The 27,356-nt window shown below is 33.3% G+C and overlaps 2 protein-coding genes across 2 annotated transcripts; one reads left to right on the top strand and one right to left on the bottom strand.

The window, feature by feature from the left end:
* Positions 1-393: 393 nt before the first annotated feature.
* LOC130827152 (isoeugenol synthase 1-like) lies at positions 394-14,916 on the top strand. Its single transcript, XM_057692799.1, has 5 exons — positions 394-628; positions 1,332-1,463; positions 1,714-1,945; positions 12,877-13,083; positions 14,467-14,916. Exons 1-5 carry the CDS (start codon positions 440-442, stop codon positions 14,664-14,666), a joined length of 960 nt encoding a protein of 319 aa, XP_057548782.1. The 5' UTR covers positions 394-439; the 3' UTR covers positions 14,667-14,916.
* Positions 14,917-18,356: 3,440 nt separating this feature from the next.
* On the bottom strand, positions 18,357-22,493 carry LOC130827357 (cytochrome P450 71A9-like). The gene is made up of 2 exons (XM_057693050.1): positions 21,521-22,493; positions 18,357-19,092 (listed from the first exon to the last, which is right to left on the bottom strand). The coding sequence occupies exons 1-2, from the start codon at positions 22,400-22,402 to the stop codon at positions 18,475-18,477; spliced, it is 1,500 nt and encodes a 499-aa protein (XP_057549033.1). The 5' UTR covers positions 22,403-22,493; the 3' UTR covers positions 18,357-18,474.
* Positions 22,494-27,356: the final 4,863 nt, after the last annotated feature.

Genomic DNA, 27,356 nt, shown 5'->3' with positions numbered 1-27,356 from the left:
ATTGTGCTATATTTTCAATATTAAAGCTTATTAGACTGTAGAGTGTTTTTAATTTTTAGTTTTATGATATTAATGAAAATAGGTTTTACTAAATTTTAAATGATTAATAAATTAATAAGTCTTATTGACAAAAATAAAAAAATAAATAAAAATTCAATATTCTTTGTTAAGCCATGCGTCTAGATGACATTGACACTCATGAAATAACGTACACCCTTGTATATAGAAAAGTATGAAGTTCTCCTGAATTTTAGATAAACTTGACAAATTTTAAAATTATTAAGAGAAAGTTGACTTTTTGGCATGTTTGTCAACTTCAGAGTTTAGACCAATTTATCATCGGACGACATACTATCGTAGCTATAAAAAGAACACCTCCATCCTCCATCCTCCATCCTCCATCCTCAAAACATAGTGTTCAAATAATAATAATAACAAGATGATTAAGAAGGTACTTGTATTTGGTGCAACCGGCTATCTTGGTAGATACATGGTTCTAGCTAGTGTTGCTATGGGCCATTTGACCTACGCCTACACCCGCCCACTCGGGCTACTAGGTGTTAGTCACAATGATCCCAAGCTCAAAACGCTTCTAAATTTCAAAGCCTTAGGAGTTACCATTATTGAGGTACGTATATGTGCAAGTTTTCCTATTTGTTAGTTATAATGATCTGGTTTGGTTTGGTTTGACACTAAAATCAGACCAAAATAAAATATTCTGATTTGAAAAAATTTTTAGCCTAGATAAGACTGTTTAAATCACCAAACAAACCCTGATCAGACCAAACCGTTTTACAATGATCTGGTCTGGTCTACGGTTTTTTACTTTTATATTATTATCCGAATTAATACATGTGTTTATGCTAATATTTCGCAGCTAAAATCACTGAATATAATAATTTGTAATTAGTTGATAACATCCACATCATTTAAATATATATTATTATATAAAAATAACTGCATCTTGAAATATCTAGGTATCAACCTACTTTTTTCAAACAAAATTATGATTTTCGACCATAGTACGGTTTGCGGTCTGGTCTAGTATGAAAAATAAAAAATCAAGACTAGACTGTAAATCGTAATTTATTTTGAAAAAACTAGACCAAATTGTTTAAACCGCAGACCAGACCAAATACTAAAATTCCGGTTTGATCCGATTTGGTTTACGAATTAGATCAAACTTTGTTCAACCCTAATTGTTGTACATACATATAAGTCACTTGCTATGAATTGATAACTATTTGTATACAATTGTAACATCATGGACGACAATAATATGTTATTTTATAATTTTATTAATAACTATGGCTTGTTAAATGTTTGTGTAGGGAGAATTGGATGATCATGAGAAGCTTGTAAGCATCCTCCAAGAAGTTCAAATCGTGATATCTGCCTTACCAGTTCCACAATATCTTGATCAACTTAAAATTATTGATGCTATGAAAGAAGCCAACATAGAGGTTATTCTTTTTGTTATTTGTACCATCTCTATATATCTATCTAACACGTTAAAACTTATTAGAACTCAAAAATATAAAAAAAGACGATGATATATCAATTAATTAAGATATGTTTAACTATATAAAGTCGTCAATTGAAGTTCAGCCTAATGAGCTTAGAAGGTAATAATTATCGTAATTTTTCAGTACGTTGTATTATTAATAGACTTTATTTGTACAAATAAAATAGATTATTTATAAAAATTTTCAGAGATTTATACCATCAGAATTTGGATGTGAAGCTGATAGGGTAAGAGCTCTCCCACCATTCCAAGCATTACTTGATAACAAGAAGAGAGTAAGAAGGGCAATTGAAGCAGCTAATATTCCATATACTTACATATTAGGGAATATTATGGCTGGATATTTTATTCATTACATTTTTTTCCATGATGAAAATTGCAACGAAAAAGTTACCGTCTATGGTAACGGTCAAACTAAGGGTAAGTCTTTTGATTATTTAATATATCAAGTTAATTAATATTTATAAATCATATGTTAAGAAATTAAGAATATTTAATTCTACATATATGCTCTTAGTCCATTTTAATTTGCATCATAAGATTTAAATATTTGAGTTATAATTTAAACTCGTAGAAATAAAGTAAGTATTATTTAATTTTATGGTTATGATGAAAATTTTGCTAATGTTCACTTTGACCTTTTTGTGATAAAGAAATTTTGGTAAATACTCGTTTGACTTTTTCTTATGAATAAACTTCGATAAAAGATGTTTTGGCTTTTTTTTTACTTTCATTTTTACGTTTTTAAATGAATTATTTAATCATATTTTCTTGAATTTTAAGTTATTATGTTTCAAAAAAATACAAGCGTATGAAAAGAATATTTGAAACATTTTTATCTATAACACTTTTATAGTAAAGGTACTTCTTACTTTTATAGTGTAACTTATAGTAATTTTCTTAAAGTAAAGATTGGTTTTTATTTTTATTTTTTTTATATTTTTTTATATTTTTTAAGCACGACTCATTGCTTACATTGCAAAACACATTATTTTTGAGGTATTAAAGCACGCATGAGTATAGATTATTTTGTTTTCTATTATAGATCTTTCACCGTTGCTAATGTAAAGGTATTTAAAACAGACTTGATGAACCAAAATTCACACGATTTTATAATTGAATCCGATTTGACACGACTTAGAAAATGATTTATTATCATGTAAAAAACAATACAAACACAAAATCCGATTTCAAACCAATCTAAAATACCTAACCCGAAATCAACCCAATAACCCGAATAAACACCTTTTTTCATCTGCATCATTTTCCTTATTTGACATTGTCTTTGTCCTTCTTAGTTTATTACCAAGAGATATGACAATTATATTAAAGAATATGAATATACTATAGCAATCTCATTAAAAGAAAGAAAAAATGTGTGGATCTCAATTCATGATACTAATGGCTAATGGAGATCATTTTAATAACAAAAAATATAACAAATTTGGTAAAGCGAAAATTGTCTCATTTCTTTTTAGTGAAAAAAATATGGTCTCATTTCTTTTTAGTGAAAAAAATATGGCACCGAACTAACTTAACTTGAAGTTTAAGCTTATATGATTGAAGTATCATGATATATTGTATATTCTATTACATCCCTTAACACGAAAATTCTTTGGACTAGAAGAGTGAATATACAACATTAAGTTTCCCGCAATCTAGTGTTATATAATTTACTTAAAATGAGAGTTGTATGAAATTTAAAATCATGACATAATTTAATGACAATAGTTCAGATATCATTTTAAGAAACGAATTAACAGGTTTAATTTTATTAACACCATTACTTTTTTTTATCTCACTATTTGTTTCTTAAACCCATATAAAATAAGGATCACCATCAAACAATATTAATTATAGCCCGTCTTGTATGAGATCGTTTTACTATGAGATAAACGTATATAATTTGTACATGTTTCTAATTGGACTTTGATAATTTCAATGATCACTTTAAGGTTATTATAAGTGATTATTTTAAAATTATAAAAAGTGATTACTTTAAAATTTAAGTGATCACTTTAAAATTATACATTAATATATATTGAGTCAACTCAATCAAGATAGTTTCATCATGAGACCGTCTCATTTGAGAATTTGTGAAGTAATTATACTTTCCACATGTAAACTTTGATTTATCATTTTCAATATCCCATCATTTGTCTTAATTCATAGAAATATTTAAAATTCCATCATTATTTTTTTCTATTATCTTAATTTTGTGCAATTTTAATTGGGTGCAAACAAACAAACTATCTACAATTAAAATAATATCAATGAAAACAAAAGAAATAAAATAAACATCATATGGTGGTAGTCCATTATGATTTCTGATTTTCGACATCAGGACTGAGATTTAACAAATCATGTAAACATTAATTGGCTACCCACCATTTTTTTTGTTTATAATCGTTGACTAATTGGAGATTAACTATGAATTAACAAGCTAAAAGCATGCCATATTAACTCAAAGTTGGTCTTTAGTGTTTTAAAATTCATAATATAGTACAAGTTAGTACAATTATTCACTTATGGAATATGGGTTTATTCCCATTGCACATGATTTCATTCCTATGATAAATAACTTAGCACAGTTATACACTTATACAATATTTTTTTAAAAATATTTTAAAAATATTTTGGATTTAAATTCAACCGTTACTAAAAAATTTATGTTTATAATACATTTTATTTTGGAGCAACTTTATATGAGACTCTCTCAGATCGAGATAAATATTACCAAATGATTCTTTTATATTGGAAAATGATTTCCCTTGCCATTCATTTCATGAATTGATGAATATATACAAAAGTTAATCTCTAATTTTAGGAAACTAAATAACTACAAAACAATTACTAAATCTAAAGATTTACAAAATATACAAGATATTATTTTATTCAAAGATATTCTATTCTAATACACCCCCGCAGTCGAATCGGAAGGTTTGCGGACACTAGAGTGGACCGAAAATCATCAAAGAGAATCTGATGAAGGCCCTTAGTTAAAATATCGGCAAATTGATATTTGAAATAGATCATGAAGTACACGAATATCCTCACGTTGTACTTTTCCTGAACAAAATGTATATCCATTTCAATATGTTTAGTGCGTTGATGGTGAACTGGGTTGCCCGACAAATAAACAGCACTAACATTATCACAATAAACAAAAGCGACCATAGACATGGGAAAATGAAGCTCAAGAAGTAAGTTACGAAGCCAGCAAGTCTCAGAAACAACATTAGCCACATCACGATATTCAGCATCAACACTAGACATAGAAACCGTAGGTTGACGCTAGCAGACTAAGAGATCAAATTATCACCGAGAAAAACACAATAGCCAGAAGTAAAACGACGGATGTCTGGACAACCGCCCCAATCAGCATTAGTGAAGGAGAATAGGGAAGAAATGGAGGATTTATATAGCTGCAGTATATGATCAAGAGTACCCTTAACATATCGAAGAATGCGATGAAGAGCAATCATATGTTCAACCCGAGGATCATGCATAAAAGACAAACTTGTTGAACAACATAAGAAATATCCGATCGGATGAAAGTGAGATACTGCAAAGCCCCAGCCAAGCTACGATATAGAGTAGGATCATCATAAGGAGAACTGGCGTCAACACAAAGTTTACAAGAAGTAGTAACAGGAATAGGAGCAGGCTTACATTGAGACATGACTGCCTTTATCAAGAATCTTAGTAGCATATTTGTGTTGAGAAAGAAATATACCAAACTCATAGCAAACTGATAGGACCTAAGTCCTTCATAGCAAACTGAGAACTCAATTTAGCCATAATAGACTGACAAAGTAAATCAGATGAATTAGTAATAATAATGTCGTCCACATATAACAAAAGATAGGCAATGTCAAACCCATGACAACAAATAAAAAGAGAAAAATCAGAAATGTTGTTAACAAAACCAATAGTAGTCACAAAATCAGCAAATCGTTGATACCAGGCTCAAGGAGCCTGCTTTAGACCATAAAGTGGCCTTCAAAGAAGACAAACATGATCGGGATGAGTAGGATCAAGAAAAACCAAAGGTTGATGCATGTAGACAGTTTCAGTCAAGTAACCATGAAGAAACTCATTTTTAACATCCAATTGATGAATAGACCAAGACTTGGACAAAGCAATTCTCAAAACAATGCGAATGGTAGTGGGTTTGACCACTAGGCTAAAAGTATCCAGTCAATGCCTTCCCGTTAAGACTTACCATCACCAACTAGACGCACCTTACAACGCTCAAAAGAACCATCAGACTTGGTTTTGACCTGAAAAATCCACAAAGAACGAATCAAATTAGTATTATGGGGCAGAGGGATAAGATCTCAAGTATTATTCTCAATCAAAGCATCAAATTCCTCGGGTCACGGAGGGCATGTATGAGATTTTTACGAAGAGGGGAAAAAGAAACGAACTGGGCTTGAGATGTATATTTGGAGTTGGGCTTAAAAATGCCATGCTTACTACGCGTAACCATACCGAGCGTATAGGCCGGAAAGGTGGGATGCTGGATCATGTGATGTAGACCTAGCAGAGGGACGAAGGCTAGGGGAGTCCGTTGGGCTAGTAAGAGGCTGAGGCCCAGGTAGTAAAGAAGATATGAGGAAGGGGGTTGTGTCTGTTGGGCTGGGGGAGTCTAAGGGTTTGTTGGGCTGGGACTATATATATACATAGTCGATCTAAATACACAAAAGTTAAACGTTAACGCTCACGACCCTCATCTACCCTATCCAACTGAGTTGGTCTCCTACGCCTCCTACGATAGTAAGAGGCGTTCGGGTGTCGCTCTGGCAGTGGAGGGGACTGGTACTGTGATGGCCCAGCCTGCAAGGTCCCCGCAACGTCAACGGGGTATGAATGGTCAATCTCCTCCAAATGATAGTCATAAGCAGGAGATGAGACGTGCGTATGGGTGGTAGTCGGTGAGGACTCTGCAGTGACTTCCGGTATTGAAGTGCTGGAACTGCGAGCCGACAAGCATGCCATGCGCAATCTCCCTCACCAGCTCCTCGTGGCTGTACCGCATCACTACTGCCGCACCTTGTGCCTGCAATTAATATTTAGTTAATGTAACATAATATTATTTAATCGGCAACTTAATCATATAAATGCAAATGAAGATCTAAAAATTGGATCAACGTAGGCGCAGCAGGTGCGTAATGTGCTGCTGCGAAGATGGCACGTGGTGTCATCCATCGGCACGTGATGGAGAGGAATCACGGTATGTAGTCTGGTGTAGTAGGTGCACCATGAGCATCGATCGGTGCACCTTGTGCCAGCAGCTCCAGTCTATCATCCCAACAAGAGATGTGATGCCAGTTGATCTCCATTCAGTTTGCCCCCCCCCTGATTTTTGCGCAAAATCAGGTGCAGCTGGGGTTCAGTGTCACACGGCGGTGGAATGCCCTGTACCAACCCATATTGGCACATTACGCGCTCTAGTAGATGTACTTCGACAATGTCGAACCATATGAGTGGCACAGAAGCCCTCCACACACCTGAATGAATCCCTGAGTGTTCAGGTACAGCTGCGTAGGCTTCCGCAAGGTATGGGTCCCACAAAAACTAAAATACATGTTATGAAAATGTAAGTGATATGTTAATTAAATTGTACTAATGTTAATGAGTATTGAAATGTTTACCTGGTTGGGTTCTAGCAGGTCTAACTGATCTCGGTAGAATCCGAGACCGGTGCCGGTGAGCTTGCGCGTCCGGCGTGCAAAATTCCACTGTGAACCGTACGCAACATCTGGTGGGGGTTGCGGTGGAGGAGTAGTATCACTACGACCAACGGTTCTGTAAGGTTGGTTGATTTGAATATGCTCCCACGCCCACAGTTGAACATTTGAAATGTAATTAGTATATAATTCAACTACACCAGATTAGAGTTAAATGTTAATTTTATTACCTGTAATATAACTATTGGCCCCGCAATCTCCTTGACGTTCTTTTGGGCAGCACCACATAGCCTCCTATATAGGTATCTAAGGGCTGCAAAGGCCCAGCTATACTCGGCAATGCGCTCCACGTGTCGTCAAGTAAAGTTATGTAAAGGAGTTGTATTTGGTTGTTTGTTTTATCGGCAAACAACACAGCTCCTATCAAGTATAAGAGGTACGCCTTGGCGTACCTCGAAATGGTGCCTTCATCAACATCTTCGGGGATATGCGAGAAGGTCTGAACTAACCATGTGCAGCGCAAACTGCTTCCCCTGATCACTTCCGGTGGAGGGCGCTCTCCTAATATGCGATGCACCATGTCACACCAGCCTGATAGCTGGCGTCCGGTTGTACACACAGCACGTCCCTCGATGGGAAGCCGCGTTAGTAAGGCTACATCAAGCAATGTAATGGTAGCCTCACCTAGAGGGAGATGAAATGTATGCGTCTCCTGACGCCATCTCTCGACCAATGCTGTGATAATGGCACGGTCAACTCTGCCGTATGCAACGAGGTGAAAGTCGTATAACCTCGCTAGCTCTAAGTACGGGATGATCCTATCATCGATCACCCATGGAACGGAATCTGGATGCCTGGTGCCTAGCGTTTCTACATCAAACACCTATGAATATTGAAATATAAATAAGTTACTTGTATGTTAGAATTAGTAAAATGCAAGTCACAAATATCATACACCTAACCTGGGCATCCCAAAGAGGAGTACTCCTGTGCTCATGTTGCATAGTCAAGACACTAGGATCTAGAGGTCTTGGAGCTGCTGGATCCATCTCTTCTACTATTGTGTTCGCAGTAGCTTTAATTAATATTACTATTATGTAATTATGATAATATATGTAACATATTACCTTGAGTTACAGATTATCATTCTAGTATAATATATATAACATATTACCTTGAGTTACAGGTTCTAGTGTTGTGACCTTCGCTCCCACAACGACGACAATTAGATCGTTTTGGTCTACCCTCATCCATTTCGTTGGCAATTCTCCTACACTTATGCCTCCCTTTACCCCAAATTTTATCGGGATCATGTCTAAGTTCAAAGCCCGTGTATTGCGGCCATGACCTCTTATCTGTCATTAGCATGAAGTAATGTTCGTATGTGCTTGCATAACTTTGAGATGTATAGCACAGATCCACGAACCTCTCATATGAAAGGTGTCGTTTGATGCAAACAACAAGTATATGTGAACAAGGAAGGTGGTATATCTCAAGTTTGTTACATGTGCACTTCATTTGATTCAAGTCTACATGTTGAATCTTACTCTCCTTGGACGATCCTTTAGTTCCCCTCCCAGTCTTAACTTCGAATACACCACTTCTATAATCAAATGCGATTATGTCATGGAAATTTGCCTTCTCAGTATTTCTATTGATAATCCTGGTGGCATGCGATGTGTATATGTGTCCTCCAAGTAACCATGTGCTAGCACGTTCACATCTTTGAAAAAAGTAGTCTTTTACCCAATAGAAGGTGAATTCAACAAGTGTTGTCAAAGGTAGAAAACGTACACCCTTCATCACATAGTTGAAAACTTCAGCTAAGTTCATGTTAGTAACGCCACACCTATGACCTCTATCATGACACAACGACCACTTAGACATATCAGCCACGTCATCAATCCAGAAAATTGCCTCTCAATTTTTACAGTCGCAATTGTCTTTAAACCGTTCATTACCTTAACTTGTTGTCTTTGCTCAGCTGTTTTACCAAACACCTTCTTCAACTGAACATTACCCATAGCACGATTGAAGTTGCTAAGCAAATGGCGTAAGCAAAACCTATGATAAGCATTAAGTGGTTGCCACTCCGGCTCTTCCATGGTTGCTAAAATACCAGCATGTCTATCAGAAATAACGCATAAATCCTTCCTCTGTGTGACATGCTTATGAATACAAGCCATGAACCACGACCATGCATTTATATTCCCCTTCTCTACCAAGGAAAAGGCCAATGGAAAGATTCCCTTATCACCATCTTGGGCAATGGCAGTCAATGAGGTATGACGATATTTACCATACAAGTGTGTGTCGTCAATGGCGATAAGAGGTTTACAATAATTGAAGCCTTCAATGCAAGGTTTAAAGGCCCAAAAGACACGTTGGAAGGTCCTAATGTTAGGTCTTACATATACACCCGTGTCATTGTCCTCCTTAAAATACCACTCAAGTACTAACCCCGAGTTAGAATGTTGCAATGCTTCTAAAAAGCGTGGAAGGAGTGAGTAAGAACCTTCCCAGGTCCCGTAAATGGACAACAAAGCTTGTTGCTTTGCACACCATGCTCGCTTATAATTCACATCCACACCAAAACGATCTTTAACCATCTGCTGTACGACAGATACCTTAATGCATGGGTCTTTAGCAACACAATTTCTAATAAAATTGTAAATGACAGAAGATGTTAGGTGAATTTGTCCAGCCGAAACAGTGTCACTACCCAATACACAAGAACCATGCTTACCCTTATAGCTAACAATACGCCATGAAGATAAATAAGAATCAAACATAGCCCTAAGTCTCCACGAACAACCCCACTTGCACTTCAAGGTAAGGACAGTTTGGTTCGAGGTCTCCGTTTTGTACTCCACATTTCTGCGAATATGATACACTCTGATAGCTTACAAAAACGATTCCTTGCTATCAAACAACATACCCTTCTTAAACTCTCCCTCTTCGGTGTATGTGGTATCACAAGCCCAAGTCCTCCATGAGTTGTCCTCCTCATACTCGTCTAAAGGTGGACAGAGGGCATAAGGTGTAGGAGGAATGATTGTAGGAATGTTGCCTAGGGTCATGTCATCTGCTAGCGCATCCTCATCGACATCCACATCGTCCTCAGAAGGATCGTCAATGAGCTCATTACTCTCATTTCCATCATCCCAAGGTCCCATCTCAGTAGTTTCTCCTAAGTTAACCATTAAATCAATTGGAACTTTATTCATAGGGGGTTGAGAAAAAGTACAAGATGCGGAAGAAACAAAAAGATTAGGAGTTTCCTGATATAATATAGGCATAGGGGTAAGAGTAGGATTAGAAGCAATTACATTCCCTAATGGTATTTCTTCTACGTATAACTCCAAAGAGGAAATTTGGATGGACTTTGAATGCTCCCACACAGCATCTATAACCTCATCATCCTCAATAGGAAAGGCAAGCAATTCTCCACTCATGTCATATTTAAAGATTATATTTACGGTACTTCTAGTAGGGTCCAAACCAATCTTAGAACATATAAAACGTTTAAAGTGGTTCAAATCCATGTTCTAATTGCAAGCAAACAACTTACGTCTTCCCCCAACATAATGAACTTTGCCACTACTTTCTCGAATATAACCATTCCAAAAACATACTATAGTCACGCGAAATGATGCCATTTTCTACATTAATACAAAGAAAATCAACATCAACATCAACTCATGCCCATACAAGTACATTATATTCGTTTGATTATAATCTTTTTTGGTCTAAAAATTATTAAAATCCATAATGTAACTAAGTTTATACATATATAATACACATAAAATCCAAATAATAAATCAATTCATAAGTTCATAAATAATATTTCTAATACCAACATCAACATCAACATCAATATTTCTAATAATATTATCAACATTGAATTCAACTAATTCAACAATATTACTTCAAAAAATAACATAAAGCTATAAAAAAAATTCAAAATTACCTTCAATACTTATGGATGATTAAGAATAGTCTTGATTTAACAACTAGTAACCTACATTTGAAAAAATAAGCAAATGTAGTTAAAACCCTAAAAAACTACATATGCACCAAAAAAACAAAAAAACTTTTACCTTTGAGCAAGCTAGAGTTTCCCACACTAATTTGGAAGTGCCAAATTAAAAGAGGAGTGCAAGAATTGATGGATTGAATCAATGGTTTTAGAGGGAGAATGTCGATTGTGAAGTAGGGTTTTGAGAAATGGGGAAAATTGCGAAAAACAGAAACAGATCTGCGTATTTGTGGAGCAGGTTTGTTCGTAGTTACTAACTGCGAACAGCCAAATAGGACAAATTAGCTGTTCGCAGTTAGTAACCGCGAACAACTATTTTGTCTTATTTGGCTGTTCGCAGTTACTAACCGCGAATAGCTTCAAACCACAGGTTTGGGATTTTCACGCTTACTTTTGGAGTTTTTTTGAAACTTTGTTTATTGTATTAATTTTATTTCTTTTTGGTTTAACGGATTCAAATTTTCGCTTCTGATGTGTCCAAGGATTGTTAGGAAATGGACAATGGAACTGGGCCTAATTGGAAGGAGCCCAATAATGGCAAGAAGGGAATTGCCAAGGATTTGGGCCAGAAGGTGGCATGCGGCTGGACCGAGTACTACGCGGTTGTGGGCCTCTATGACGATAAGCATGAGTAGGCGGCTGATAGCCGGAGTTGTGGTGGCCACCACGGTGAGGGGTGCCATGAGATTTGAAAGTGTCAGAATTTTTCAAAGTCGAATTCCGTGGAGTAGTAACACAACTTTTAATATGAGTAATCAAAGGAGCCATGGAAAAGGGAAAGAAAAAAAAAAGGAGAAAGAAGGTGGCAGCCACCAAGAGTGGCGGCTGGCAGCTGGCGGTAGATAGGGAGGGTAGAAGAGAGGGAGGTTGTGGGGAGGATCAAAAACCTAGGCAAATGATACCATATTGGAAAATGATTTCTCTTGCCATTCATTTCATGAATTGATGAATATATATAAAAGGGAATCTCTAGTTTTAGAAAACTAAATAACTAGAGAATAATTACCAAATTTAAAAATTTACAAAATATACAAGATATTATTTTATTCAAAGATATTCTATACTAATATTTTAAACAACTGAAATAGGTGTTTTAGAATTCAACGTTAATTTTAATATTTAAAATGATGTACGCTATTCGTTATTTTTTTGTTTGTCCATTTTACTTTTTTGCACGAATTTCAAAGCAAATTTTGAGTCTTAATATCTTTAAATACACATCATAACAATTGTAAAAATTATATACAAAAAAATACTTTGCATCAAAATGAATTTAACAAGATCTGACATGAATATATTTTATCTTCAATATATACTTCAAATGTGTAATTAAAATTTTTTTTCATAAAGTAAAAAAAAAACTTTAAGCGAACAAACAAAAAGGAAGGAAGAAAATATCAAACATTACACAAATAAAAATAAGTATTTTAAAGTAAAAGGAGATGTTTTAATTAGTTTGATCTAATATATAAATGTCTCACGGCGAAAACTCAAGATTAAATAAGAATTAATTGTTATCTTAATTATCAAATAATTCATTAAGCATTATGGGTTGACTTTGAAGTAATTGCAAGATCATTTATTTATACTTATTAATATTAGACTATAATTTAGTGCAGTTGTGTGGAACTACGAAAAAGATGTAGCAGCTTATACAATAAGGGCAGCCATGGATTCAAGAACACTTAATAAAACAGTCAGTTGTAGGCCATTAAAAAATATAGCGTCTTTATTTGATGTTATTTCTTCATGGGAAATAAAGACTGCAAAATATTTAAACAAAGTTCATATGCTTGAAGAGGATGTGCTCAAGCTCACTACTGAAAGTAAGGACATTTATTTCTAATATTTTTCCTAGTATTAGTCTAATATTGAGCATGAAACTATTGACAAAAGTAGTACATGAAAACATTCATCAACAAAAATTAATTACTTAATTTCCTAGTTTAATGTTATTTAATGATACATACATAAACACAAATTAATGTATGAGACGATCTCATCGAAATGCGCCTCGGTTAAATATTTCAACACATATTATATATGAGAATATAAACTCCTTGTTTATGATCGTCTAAGCATCTAAGCATTTATAGTTAAAGTTAGGCTCAATATCCAACTAAAATTATTTTTTATTACTTTTATAGTCAAAAATTTTTAATTTTAATTTTAACATATAAATTTAATAACAAAATAATTAAATTTGTGGATTCAAAAAACAAAATAAATTTTAAATCTTCTTAGCGTTATTAAAGTTTTACCATGAAGGAAAATGTGAATTGGTAAATCTAATGGTAAATTTTACTCATAGTCTCACAATTTTATTTTTCAACTTAAATAATACTCTCTCTGTTTTTTAATGATGATTCCACGAGGAATGTTCACGGAAATTAAGAACAATAGACTCTTTTAGATAGTGAATTATTAATTTATTAAATAATAAATTTGATGGAGGATAAGTGAGAACCATAAATATTAAAAATATATTAAAAGAAAGTTAGTTAGAAAGATATAGCGACCGCAATTAATAACAAAAATGTTTTTTCAAAGTTAGTGGGAAACGTGTGGGGACCATAAGGAAAATAAAAATGTTAAAATAAAGTTAGTAGAAGATATGTGGGGACCATAAGCATTATTAAAATATTAAAATGAGAGTGGACAATGTTATATTGTCCAAAATTTATAATATAAATAAATAGATTCTATATAGGAAAAACAAATGAAACACCCAAAATAACAAATGAGAATTTCTTTAAGAAACAGAGGGAGTATATATTAAATTTATGTTAAAGGTGTATGCTTTTTCTCTATGAACCAACTCAACCAATAACTTAAGATGATGCTTGAGGTGCTCAGAATTGTTATATAGAAGTAAATAATTGAAAATTCTCCTTTAAATCAGTATTCCAACTCATAAACTCTTGTCACACTGAATCTGATATATGTCAACGTTTATGTTTATATCCATTCTTTGCCAAGTATGATATATGTACGTGAAAACCAAAAATGAAAAATATGTTAAAAGCAAATGAAAAGAAGTATCATCAACTTTAGAGGATAAAGTGTACCTGTTAGAATATACAACATATACTGGGACTTTAAATACTAACTTAAGTTTTTGGTTGAATTAGTTTATTTATTATCCCATCCCAATTTTAAATATAATTGTCTTACAATAGTTTATGTGCTTATATGATAATGAATAACAGCAATGCCACAAGAGATAAGCATACCAATGTCCATACTACATTGCATTTTCATCAAAGGAGATCCACTAAGCATTGAACTCAAAGAAGATGAGCTTGAAGCTTCCGATTTGTACTTAGACTACAAATATACTTCCATTGATGAGCTTCTTAACATATGCACCGTCGATCCTCCAATAGTCACCTTGTCAAGATTTGTATGATATTATTATACTTTATACACTATGCATATTTGTGTATGTTCTTAAATAGTCCCTTGGTTATCATGAATTTGCTTTAATAATGACATATTGTCAATAACAGTGTCCTTAGGGACTAAGAAGTGTTTTTTATTTGTATAATAATTTGGAAAAAGATATTTCAAGAAAGTATCCTTTGAACCAAAAAAACTTGATCCAGCGACTAAAGTATCGAATATTAATAGTCAAATAAAATGTATTATGTTGTTGGCAAGTTGTGTTGGAAAACTTAATGTGAGACAAGATTTCATATCAATAAAATAGTGGGTTGTGGACTTGCATATATATTAAATAGGTTAATTCTCCTATTACCATATCATTTTGGGCAGGGGCGTTTCTGAGAGTAGTTTTGAAGTGCAACTGCCTAGAGCCCAATTGATAAAAGAGCCCAAATTGAGTTAATCCTTATTATTAAAATTTAATTTGTGCATAAGTATTAAGTATCTTATCATTATATGATCTTAAATTTGTACATTTATTTCATATAATGTGATGGAAAAAAAATTATATGATTAATAGTTGGAGAACGAAAACAACTGAAATTTTACTTTTGTAAGGGCCTTTTTTATGTTTCACCTAGGACCCAAAAATGATCAGGAACGATACTGGTTTTGGAAAACAATGAACCTCATTAAGTGTATGTGCAAGTCAACGCTATTGACCCGTGGGTTTGTTGGCCCGAGCCCACGGGTGTCCCGTGTCCACACAAGTGGACCTCGGTGAAATTATGTGACAAATTGTCACGGTCTAATAGATTGAATTTCAATATTTATTTATGTATATTAGTAATGAGTGTTTGTCTGGTGGGTTAATAAAGCAATGTCCCTCTGGGAAGGTTTGGATGTAATAAATCTTACCCTTATTTATGATAAAACTAACAAAGAGTATTTATTTTCGATCGTCAGTTGATAGCAAATGTCATGTGCAAGTTATATAAATAAGAAGTGCACTTGATTTAATGAATCATTTTACTTTAGTCCATTTTAATTCGAAATCAAAAACTATAAATCTTTGACCCCTATTGAAATAATGGACATTTATATGCATGTGTGCCTTATTAATACACTAAAAGTTGCATACTACTTGCATCTATCTACACTTAAAAATACATTAGGCACGCTTATATGTGATGCGTATGCTTTCAGCAATGCTTAATTAAGTGTTTTTCTAATTTATGAAGGGTAAATCTTTTATAAGTCTATTTTCCTCATTTAATAAATGTGGTTAAATAGTTTTATACTCTATTGTTTTACTTTTGTTTTTGTGTAAGAAGTATGGCTAAATGGTGCTGAAAGCTTTATCATTGTTTCTATTATTATCATTATCATTATTATTATTATTATTATTATTATTATTATTATTATTAGTTAGAATTATTTTCATTACCTAAAAAGTAACAGAGAGTTTATTATTTGATTTAATAATTGGAATTATTTGATGGAGAAAAATAAAAAAGATTTTAAAAATTTATTTTTTATTCAAGATTAGAATCCTCTTCAAATTTTCAAGCTTTTTAGTATAACGTTTAATTCCAACAGACCTTTAAAAGATGCAATTAAAAGGCTCTAACTTTAGAATTCATAAACCAAAAACACCCTCTAATTACATACTTTCTAGCTAACAATAATCAACATAATATTAAAGAAGTGATTCTGTCACGTCACAATGTCTTCAGTAAAACTTACATTATATTCTTTTTATATATATTCATATCTCCAACCTTGCTTACACATGAAATTAACACAAATATACATAACATTAAATAGCATAAATTAAAACATACACACCTCTAAATAGCATAAAATAGATACATACACATACTTAGAATAAATAGCATAAAATAAATATTTCCCACTTTATGTTGGTTCCAAAAATAATTTCCAAAATACAGTCCACGTAAGACAGCCAGGGAAAAAAAAATTTTCGTTTTTTTTTTAACAATACCGCTACTTCAAAAAGCAGTTAACTTTGGAAAGTAAACTAAACCGTTATTTCATAAAGCGTTTTTCTTTACCATGGGATTTTTAAAAATAAATTAAAACATATGAAACCACCACATCAAGTAGCGGTTTTGTTAAATTATAAATTCTAATTTTCAGTTTCTTCCTCCCTCATTCGATTAGCGACTGGATACTTAAAAAAAAAAAAGCTTCTTTTTCTCCTCTCAATCTCTTCTTATTCACAACATCACTCACTCAACTAAATTAACCAACAACATTGCAATCATCTCTTTGATTACGTGTTCATTCTCATCATCAATCAAACGTATCAGTCTAACCCTAATTTTTTTCAAATTTGCAAATTGATTTTTTTTTGTTCATAATTGTTCTTACATTAGCTTATAATAGTTTGGTTGGTTGTTATATTGTCTCAATTTCATGTAATAATGTGCATTTTACTCATTTTAGTTGACTTACATGATTTGTTTTGTATGCATATCAAGTATTTGATGAAATACTTCAATTAAAATTTCACCAATTTTTTATGTTACTTTAACATTTTTAGTATATAGTCATATTATTATTATTATTATTATTATTATTATTATTATAGACATTAATACGCCTTATTATACATATCATTTATCATGATTTTCATGTCTGGCATATTATCGGGATTCCTTTGACGGACAGCGTGATGACCAGGTATCTCACTATTTAATTATTTCATATAGCTATGGAAATTACGTGCTAGATTAACTTACTGTTTAATTGTTAACAGATGGTATGGCAGCCATACACGGCTGCTAAGCTGGAGGCTTTGCCATATATTTGTACGGTGGGTCAGGGTATTTGGCGCTCCTGTTGCCCGCTCATTTGCTTTGATGCTATAAAGTTTCATCTTCCAGACCGCGTGATGCACCAGTTTGGTATGGAGCAGCGTATTCCAAAGGCTTGTGATACGAGGGTTGATCTTCATAAGATTGATCGGAGGAAGGGGGACAAGAACTTCCTTCATCGACATCGCTCGTACGTGGATGCATGAAGGGATCGAGCATCCAGTCTAGTCCAGGGAGATAACTACACTGGTCAGACTCTAGGTGATTACATGGCGTAGTAAAAGAGGATCACGAGGTTGCGCATCACGAACCCTACATCAGCACAACCAGCTTCACATCACCATCCCACTGCCACACCGACCTCATCTACCGGTAGCAAACGAGGTCGAGGACCTTAGATTGCTTCACTTAGGAGTATGATGTCTCTTGTACATATTGGACTTGTATCATTTTGGGTGATTGCGTTGTAATATATCTTTTATTATTTCGACCTCGTTGATGGATTATACTGATGATTGGTTGAGGTTGTCTTGTTTGAGACCTCGTAAATATTGGAAGTTAAGTTTAATAATGCAGGTTGTGTGCAAATTAAGGAGGAAAGAAAACATGTGAAATCTATCAGCTTAAACCACTACATAGAGTAACGGTTTAGTTTTTTCAAATAAAAAAATATTTGAAAATGCAGACAGAGAAAATCACTACATGAAATAAAGGTTTATTTTTCAAATAAAAAAAATAATTGAAGTTGCAGACACAAGAAACTGCTATATGGAGTAACGATTTTATATAGTAAACAAACCGCTTCTCCATGTAGTGGTTTACCAGAAATATTTTTCCAAAAAAAATACGAACTGACATAGACGATATATAGGGAATTATTTTTCCTCTTTAACGCATACTGGGAAAAATTTTCCCTAATAGAATTATTGTGGGAAAAGATTCATAAAATAAATACATATATGTACATTAGAGCTAGCATTCATCAAACAAGGATCAAGATGATCTAGGATTAGCAAACAATAAAAGTGGAATATTCTTATGGGCAGTAATTCCAATAGCTTCTTCCATATCTATATCATCCTTTGTCATCCCATAAGGCAAACCCCAATCAAAACAATACAAAAGATTAGCAAGTGCAAGTTCAATCAAAAGAACCCCAAAAGTAAGGCCAGGGCACCCTCTCCTACCAACTCCAAAAGGAATCAACTCAAAATCATGCCCTTTATAATCAATTGGACTATCCAAAAACCTCTCAGGCTTAAACTCATTTGGGTCACAATCCCAAATATTTGGGTCCATTCCTATAGCCTTTGCATTGATTAAAACCCTAGTTTTTTGTGGGATTTTATACCCACCAATGATGGTGCATGGTGTAGTAGTTTCTCTTGGAACTAAGAGGGGGACAGGAGGGTGTAACCTAAATGTCTCTTTTATGACTAATTTCATGTATGTAAGTTGAGGAAGATCACTTTCTTCTACTCTTTGTTTTCCTTTGACTACTTGCCTTACCTCATCTTGAACTTTTTTCATTAATGGTGGATTTCTTATCAGTTCAGTCATTGCCCATACAAGTACTGATGCTGATGTGTCTGTTCCAGCTATGAACATGTCCTGGATTTTGTCAATGGAGGATTTGTCACTTAAAATGTATCATACAAGCAAAGATATAAATATATGATATCAAAATGTTTTATTTTCGAGAATTACAGCCTTAATGTTTTATTTGATCGAGAATTACAAGTATCAAAGTATTAATGTCTATATAGTGTACGTTCAAGTAAAACCACGGAATTCCGACCATTGTGAATTTGTAGTGGCCAAATTTTTTGGTTAAGTGGTTGGAATATTGTGATTTGACCTGATGATGTAGACTGATACTTTTGAGATTGTAATTCGCAAAAAAATAAGATTGTGGTTGTAATTTGCAAAAGGTTTAAACTTTAGGACTGTAATTCACATAGTATTATTTTATTAATTAACCAGCTGATATTTGTAACAAGTAAATAGTTATTTTATTTCTATAAAATTGCACCTTCTTTAAGAGTTGTAATTAGGAGTGTTTAATAACATACTCTAAATCTGATCTGAAAATCTAGATATTATAATTGTGATATAGTGGATCAATAAAACTAAATAACCAATATCCGATATTCGGATCAGATAATTGGATATTGGATTTTTTGTTTTTTATCACTGATTTATATTTTATGTTTATTAATTCATATTTTAAGCTACTTTAGTTCTTTGATCCACAAGACTCCTATGGTCTCTTCTCATCATTCAAAAAAATAATTAAAAAATAAATTTTAGAGTTAATATTAATTTGGATTTTTTCATGTAGACATTCATAAATTATAGAGTTTAATTGCAAATTTTTCATTCATAAACAATTGATAAAAAGAAAATTTCTAAGAATACCCTAAATAAATGATAAAGAGCGAATATAGCGGTAGACATATATAAAGATTCATAGACATTCATAGCAGTAGACATGATGACGATGTCATTTTAATTTAGTTTAGGATTTTGAGCATTGGACTGTTAGCATCCTTTATATTTTAAAATAATAAAACAAGAAAAAAAATTAAAACTATTAAAATAATTAAACCCAAAAATCCAAATTTTATAAAAACGTTGATCCAGATTTTGAGATCTAATTTTAAAATCGGATACCCTATCCGAACTACCCAGTTTTCTGGGCCGAAATCTAAATATTCTGAATTGAATAATTTATATCGGATTATGCACACCCCTAGTTAGTAATGCTTTATCTACCCCATGAATTTGCACACTGTTAAATTAGGCTGGACTTATTGTGAATGTCAGCATATTAACGGGGGAACACAAGTGCATACACTTCATAAGCCAAGGAGATATATACCATCCCAAAACCATATGGCAATGGGAAAAAGGTCTCTAATAGCTTATAAAGCGTGCACACCATTTTTAATTTATCGATGTGGGATAACTCATCCCAACACACACTTTATATTTTCATGAATTTGCAGCTTTAACGGAAATATTTTTACTTATTTCATTAATGCTCATCCATTTATGTTCTCTCTTCAAATACCATTCACACAATTTCTTTACCAACGACCGTCTCTGTTTGATATTTGTGTAATTTATAGTGTTGCAATTTATAGAAACCGACAAAATATTGAGTTTTAGCGCAGAATATGAAAAATTACAGGTTGATCAAATAAGCGAAATAAGATGGAAGAAAATATTTTTTGGAAGAAATCAAAAAATCATTAAAGAAAAAATGCAAAACATAGGATGAGCCAACATGAATAGGAAGCCATAGAAATGTTCCCTAATTAAAGTAGTTAAAGTTGAAAATTTGAGAATGACTACCTAAATCTTGTTATTCTCAATTCTTCATTTATCATTTCATAATTAAAATCCATAATTTGAAATGAAATATTTATTCTCAAACACTTTAAAGGGAATGTTACGCTGTAAAATAAATTAAAATATAATAAAATAAAAACAGAAATAGTATTATAAGAGTTAGATAATTTTTGGAGTAATAAAGTACGTTTTAGTTGTTATTAGTAAATCAGTTACCAATTTCTTAAATGAGATGACTTCATCGGTATTACACTGGCATAATGTACATTTACTTATTGTTTTAAAAGTGATGACTTATAATCTTAAAAGCTTAAAAGTGATCATTTTTATTGTCTTAAAGTGATTACTTATAACGTTAAAGTAATCAGCTATAAAAATGTTAATTATAATGGTTCGTCTCATGATGAGACGGGATAAACTAGTTAAGACACTATAACAAATAAATGTTATCAAACATAAATCAAAACACACAATAAATAAATAAATAAATAAATTCTAAAAGAAATATTTTGAAGAAACATGATCATTATTGTACCCAGTATAACCGGTCCATAAAAACTATGATCAATATCTAGAAAGAGATAAAGATGGCAAACCATACCCATTAAGAAGGATGTGACCAAAAAATCCGTTTAACTTGAGAAAGATGGTAAAAAGAAACATTTATGCGTCAAATTAAACATACCGTAAGAATACCCTTGATTTGGTTATTATTCAAGGTGATAGTTTGCCCTGAATTATTCTTCTGAATTTGAAGCAGCACATCAACAAAATCCTGATCATCACCTTCACTTTTTATCACACAATCAAGATGTTGTTGAATAACTTGATCATAAAACTCATCCAAATCTCTAAAATTCCTATCAAGTCTACCATCCACCCCATTAAATTTATTGACTACCCAACCAAACCAAGGATAAAAATCCGCAACATTTAACTCACCCAACAAACATTGTGCCCTTTTCAAGATCTCTTTACCATTCCCATCAAATTTCATACCAAATGCCACACGACAAACAACGTTATTTGCTAGAGAAATCATCAATTCACTTATATTCACATGTTTTTTAGTTGTACAACACCTCGTAATGGAGTCCATTACGAGGTTTACCTCCTCAGATCTAAAAGTACGAAACGAGTTTACTCGTTTCGTACTGAATAGCTCTGATACCGCAATTTTTCGTACGTCCATCCAATACTCGCCGTAGGGCGCAAATGATATGTTGTTATAGTTATAACTTAGTGTTTTTGCTGCGTATAGTTGTGGTCTACCAGAGAAAATTAGATCATGGGGTTTAAGGATTTCTCTAGCCATGTTTGAAGAAGATATGACTAGAGTTGGGATTGAGCCTAATTGTAAGAACATAAGTGGGCCATGTTTTTTTGAGAGTTTTTCAAGACAAACATGAGGCAAATTACCAATTAGTTGATGAAGGTTCCCTAAAATTGGAAGTTTGGTTGGGCTTGGAGGGAGTTTTTTTTGTGTTTTGTTTAATAAGACTACCCAAATTAAGAAGACTACAACAGCCAAAAATATTGGGTTTGGGAATGGATTCTCAAAATTCATTTTTTGATGTCAATGTTGGTTAATTAGCTTTTGTAGAAAGGGATTTAGCTTTGTGTGAGCTAAATGGTAGAGAAGGTACTATTTATATATTTATAGAGAAAAGTACATTTAAATCCGAAATTCACACGTAATAATAATGATAAAAATGTTCATCATAAGTAGCATGTTAATCTCTTGGCAATATCACCTCCATTCTAAAATATTCGTAACTAATTGTAATGTATTATATGAAAAATATATCACTACAAATCAGTTGTACGTATAATAAAACGGAGGAAATAAATATATTACATCTCAAACATGTACTTTCCTATACAAATTGGAAAAAGACAAATATGAAAACAATCATCACTTGTGTTTCTCTTGATTATCAAAATTATATTAGATTTTTATTATAGCTTTTGTTCAATGTATTCTACTCTCTGTCCTATACAAGTAATCTCATGTACAAATAGAATAGAAATAAAAAAGTGAGTAAAATGGTTAATAAATATATATATATATATATATATATATATATATATATATATATATATATATATATATATATATATAATAAAATTGTAAGAAAATTATTTGAATATTTATTTGAATGTGCACAAATGTAAATCAAATATGTAGATAATTTTTTAAAAAGATATGAGTGATAATCAAATTATAGATTAAAAAAGAAGGTTAATTCATTGAGATAGATTTTGAGGGATGTCGGTACGTTGCTCTTAGCCACAGAACAAAGGAGAACTATTTGTCATATTTTTTCTATTGGTTCTTCCGATTCAACCATTATCAGTTTGGTTAATTTCTGATTGTCCTCACCAACTCTATGACTAAAATATCATAATACAATCATATTTTATTTGAAATACTAACAATTATAAATTATTAGTGTATATAGACAATATTGAATTTAATTTTATGTCCAAATTCATTGTATTCAAATGTTACACGTAATATTTAATTTATATTGAAAAAAATGGATAGAATAGTTAAGAATAATCCCATATGATTACTCTCGACGACTTATGCTACATCAACGAAAATGTTGGTATAAGTTCCAAATCAATCAACATGGTTGACCCACTTTACCCACAAGTTATCAGCTTTAGTTGCCACGCTCCAAATATATTTCCCTAGGAGGGCTTCATTACACGCATGGCTTTCTTTAAATCCTAGACCCCCTTCTTTTTTATCTCTGCAAATAAAGTCCCAGGCAATAAGGGGTGTTTTACTACTGCTAGTTTTACCATCCCATAAGTAATTCCTGCATGTCGCAATTACTCCATCTATGACTTTCTTCGGGAGAATAAAATCGATGCCCAGTAAGCGTGGAGATTGAGAAGCACAGTGTTTACTAATTGAGCTCGGCCGGCATAAGATAGAGTTCTCACCCCCCAACAAAGTATAAGTTATATATAGTCTAAGTGTTTTTTTTTAGTATTGCAAAATTGTAAAGTGTCTTTTTTTATGTTGTGTTGTGTATAGTAATAAAATTGTGTTTATTTACTATATCACATGTGCTTTTGGGCTAGTATTTTTTTCAATATCAAGTATTAGAGGAGAGGTATCCAATCGCACAAAGCCTTTAAAATTAAAGCCTTCACTTATAAAAATCATACTTAATAGATTAATATTGTAATAAGATAAAGTAGATGGTTAGAATTTAATTTAACAAATCAAGAGTCATAAAACTAAATCTTATTAATTATATTTTTTCATGCCTTTCTTTTATATATTTCCGAAGCACCTCTTTAACTTCCAAACATCTCATGTTAAATCATTTAATTTTCATTCATTTATTAAACATCATTATTCACCAACTTAATTTAAAAAATTAATCAAACTTTTACACTTTTCTATTATTATTCATCAACCCATTACTTTTTTCTCTTATATCATAACATCAAAGATAAAACTTGTTATTCTTAACAATTTAATTTTAAGTTATTTTAGAAAATCAATTTGAATATAATTAGAAATTGTGTTGAATTTTTATTTAATTATAGTAAAATTAAAATTGAGTTGAGTTATTACTTTAGTTTAAGAAAATTTGTCTTTTAAATTATAAAGGCCTTCCCTTTAAAATATTTATGAATGTTGTGCCAAGCATCAAATATCAAGATGGTCAAGGCAAGGCTCGAGGTGATGATGATTACTTGAGCAAGGAAGCAGCAGCCAGAAACTCACTGTTGAGGCGCTCGAATGGTCGAGCGAGCTTGAGTAGGTCGAGTGAAGGGTCGAGCCAAGTTGCTGTAGCTCATCAGAATGCTTTGGAGTAGCACTCAACTAGTCAAGTGGGTTTGCTCAGTCGAGCGGGCTCCAGTACATGGGTTTTGCGACTTTCTGTTTTAGTTGCGGGATTTGTTTGGGCTTTAAGCCATTTGGTCCTAGGGCTTCTAATATGTGTTAGGCTATATAAGAGCGCTTAGAACATCACTAGAAGTAATGAGAATGAGGCTACACAAGAGAGAAAGCTAGGGTTAGAAACCATAAGAGTTTTCTTCTTCATTGTGCTAGTTTATGGGTGATCTCCATTGGTGAATGGAATCACTATCTTGAGAGCTTAATCTCAAGTGTGTTTGGTTTTTTCATTAGTGTATTGTTAAATATATTAATGAAATGAATTATCTTTTGAGGGGGAGGTATCATTAGATACCTCAAAAACACATTGTGTTGCTTGTTATTATGTCTCTTGATTATACTTTGTTTTTCTACTCAGCTTTTACTCATAGTTCTACCATTGTTGGGTCCGAGCCATTCTCTTTCAATTGGTATCAGAGCTTGGTGTGTTTCCTTGGGGTATTAAGTGAGGGAAGGCTTGGAGATAGGTAGAAGAGAGATGGTGGAAGTTGAGAAGAGTTTGGATGGTTTGTTGAAACCATTAGGGTTTGTTGAAACCTTGGGAGAGAGAAAAACAGTAGGTATTCAAGAAATCGAGAAATTTTTAATGGAGTTCTCAAGAGAGAAGGAGAGCTTATTAACAATGGTGGTAGACCAAAGACTAGTGATAAAGTCTTTGTTATTGAGAGTTGAAAAACTAGAGGGAGCTACTAAGTGTAGTAGTATTGTTGAGGAACTACCATCCATGGGGATTGGTATGAAGGTTGATGATACTCCATCTATGCAAGATGGAAAGGTCATTGAGAGAAATCCATCAGAGGGAGAGGAAAATTGGAATCAAGAAGGCAAGGGTTGAGTATGGGGATAGAGTGTGCTTTCATTGCCACAAGAGAGGTCATATTCAATACACTTGCAACAAGTTGAAGAAGGACCTTAGAAGCTTGGATCTTTTGAGGGAGATGAAGAAGCCAACAATGGAGGTTGGTGATGGTGGGAAACTCAAAGGAAAGAAGAGGGACGTTCCACTTGAGAAGGTGAGAAAGGAAACAACATTCAAGAAAGGGGTTTTAGAGAAAGGTGAGCACCCAAACCTTGATGATGAGAGTTTTGTGAAGAAGACCAAGAGTGATGTTGAAGATGGTCATGTGTTATTGGCCAAGTGATGATGGTGATTGGGTGTTTGACTCCGTACACCCATATCATATTTGTAAAGACAAGAGCTTATTTATAAGGCATAAGAGGGTGGCCTTGCCTAATAGTGAGGAAGTTGTGGTTGAGGCCATTGGTGAGGTGCATTTGAGAATGCACAATGGCATTGTGAGGAAGCCTAGGGGTGTGAGATACATTCCTAAGATGATGAGGAATCTAATCTTATTGAGGAGATTAGAGAAGATTGTGTACACCATGAAGACTAAAAGTGATGGAGTCTTGAAGGTGGCGAAAGGGTGCTTGGTACACTTGAAGGGTGTGATAGGCAACAATGGCCATGTGTTACTAAGGAGTGGAGGTTTGCATCATGTTGAAAGGGATGCAAGGCATAAGTCACGGAGGGTGGCATTTGATGATGGTGGCCACAATGATAGGTAGTGCACAAAGAAGGTTGATGAAGGGTTTGGTCTTAAGGGGGAGCCAAGACCCAAATCATATGTCGAGGTTATGATTGGGACACCAAGGAAGGTGTCATTTGATGATGATGAGAGATTTGGGCTTGAGGGGGAGATTTTCGTGCCAAGCACCAAATCTCACGATGGTCAAAGCAAGACTCGAGGTGAAGATGATTACTTGAGCAAGGAAGCAGCAGCCAGAAGCTCACTGTTAAGGCACTCGAACGGTCGAGTGAGCTTGGGTAGGTCGAGTGAAGGGTCGAGCCAAGTTACTACAGCTCGTCAGAAGGCTCTGGAGTAGCGCTCGACTAGTCGAGAAGGTCTGCTCGGTCGAGCGGGCTTAGTACACGGGTTTTACGAATTTCTATTTTAGTTGCGGGATTTATGTGTGCTTTAATCCATTTGGTCCTAGGGCTTCTAACATGTGCTAGGCTATATTAGAGGGCCTAGAGCATCACTAGAAGTAATGAGAGTAAGGCTACACAAGAGAGAAAGCTAGGGTTAGAAACCATAAGAGTTTTCTTCTTCATTATGTTAGTTTATGGGTGATTTCCATTGTTAAATAGAATCACTATCTTGAGAGTTTGTTCTCAAGTATGTTTGGTTTGTCATTTGTATATTGTTGAATATATTAATGAAAGAAATTATTGTGTCTCTTGATTATACTCTGTTTTTCTACTCATCTTCTACTCATAGATCTACCATTGTTGGGTCCGAGCCATTCTCTTTCAATGAAAACTAAATAGGGCCTCAGAATTTTTTAATTTGCATCATCTTTACATGCATGTATGTCTAGTTTCAATTCTTTTTCCTCTATATCAAAGTTATCTTGTTTAAAGGGATATAAAACATATGCTTGTCTAGTATAGGAAGGAACTTGATGTACCGATTCATTCACAAAAGCCCAAAAATTTTGTATAGGTAGAGCTAGTCCTGAGATTTAAGAGATTGAGGGCGAAACATATATTATGAGGCCTTAATTACTAAACATATTATTATATATCCCTAACTAT

The sequence above is a fragment of the Amaranthus tricolor genome, chromosome 11 (genome assembly GCF_026212465.1).
Source record: "Amaranthus tricolor cultivar Red isolate AtriRed21 chromosome 11, ASM2621246v1, whole genome shotgun sequence".
NCBI classification, from domain to species: domain Eukaryota; kingdom Viridiplantae; phylum Streptophyta; class Magnoliopsida; order Caryophyllales; family Amaranthaceae; genus Amaranthus; species Amaranthus tricolor.
The sequence above is the reverse complement of the archived record's forward strand: the minus strand, read 5'-3'. Positions and strand labels throughout refer to the sequence as shown.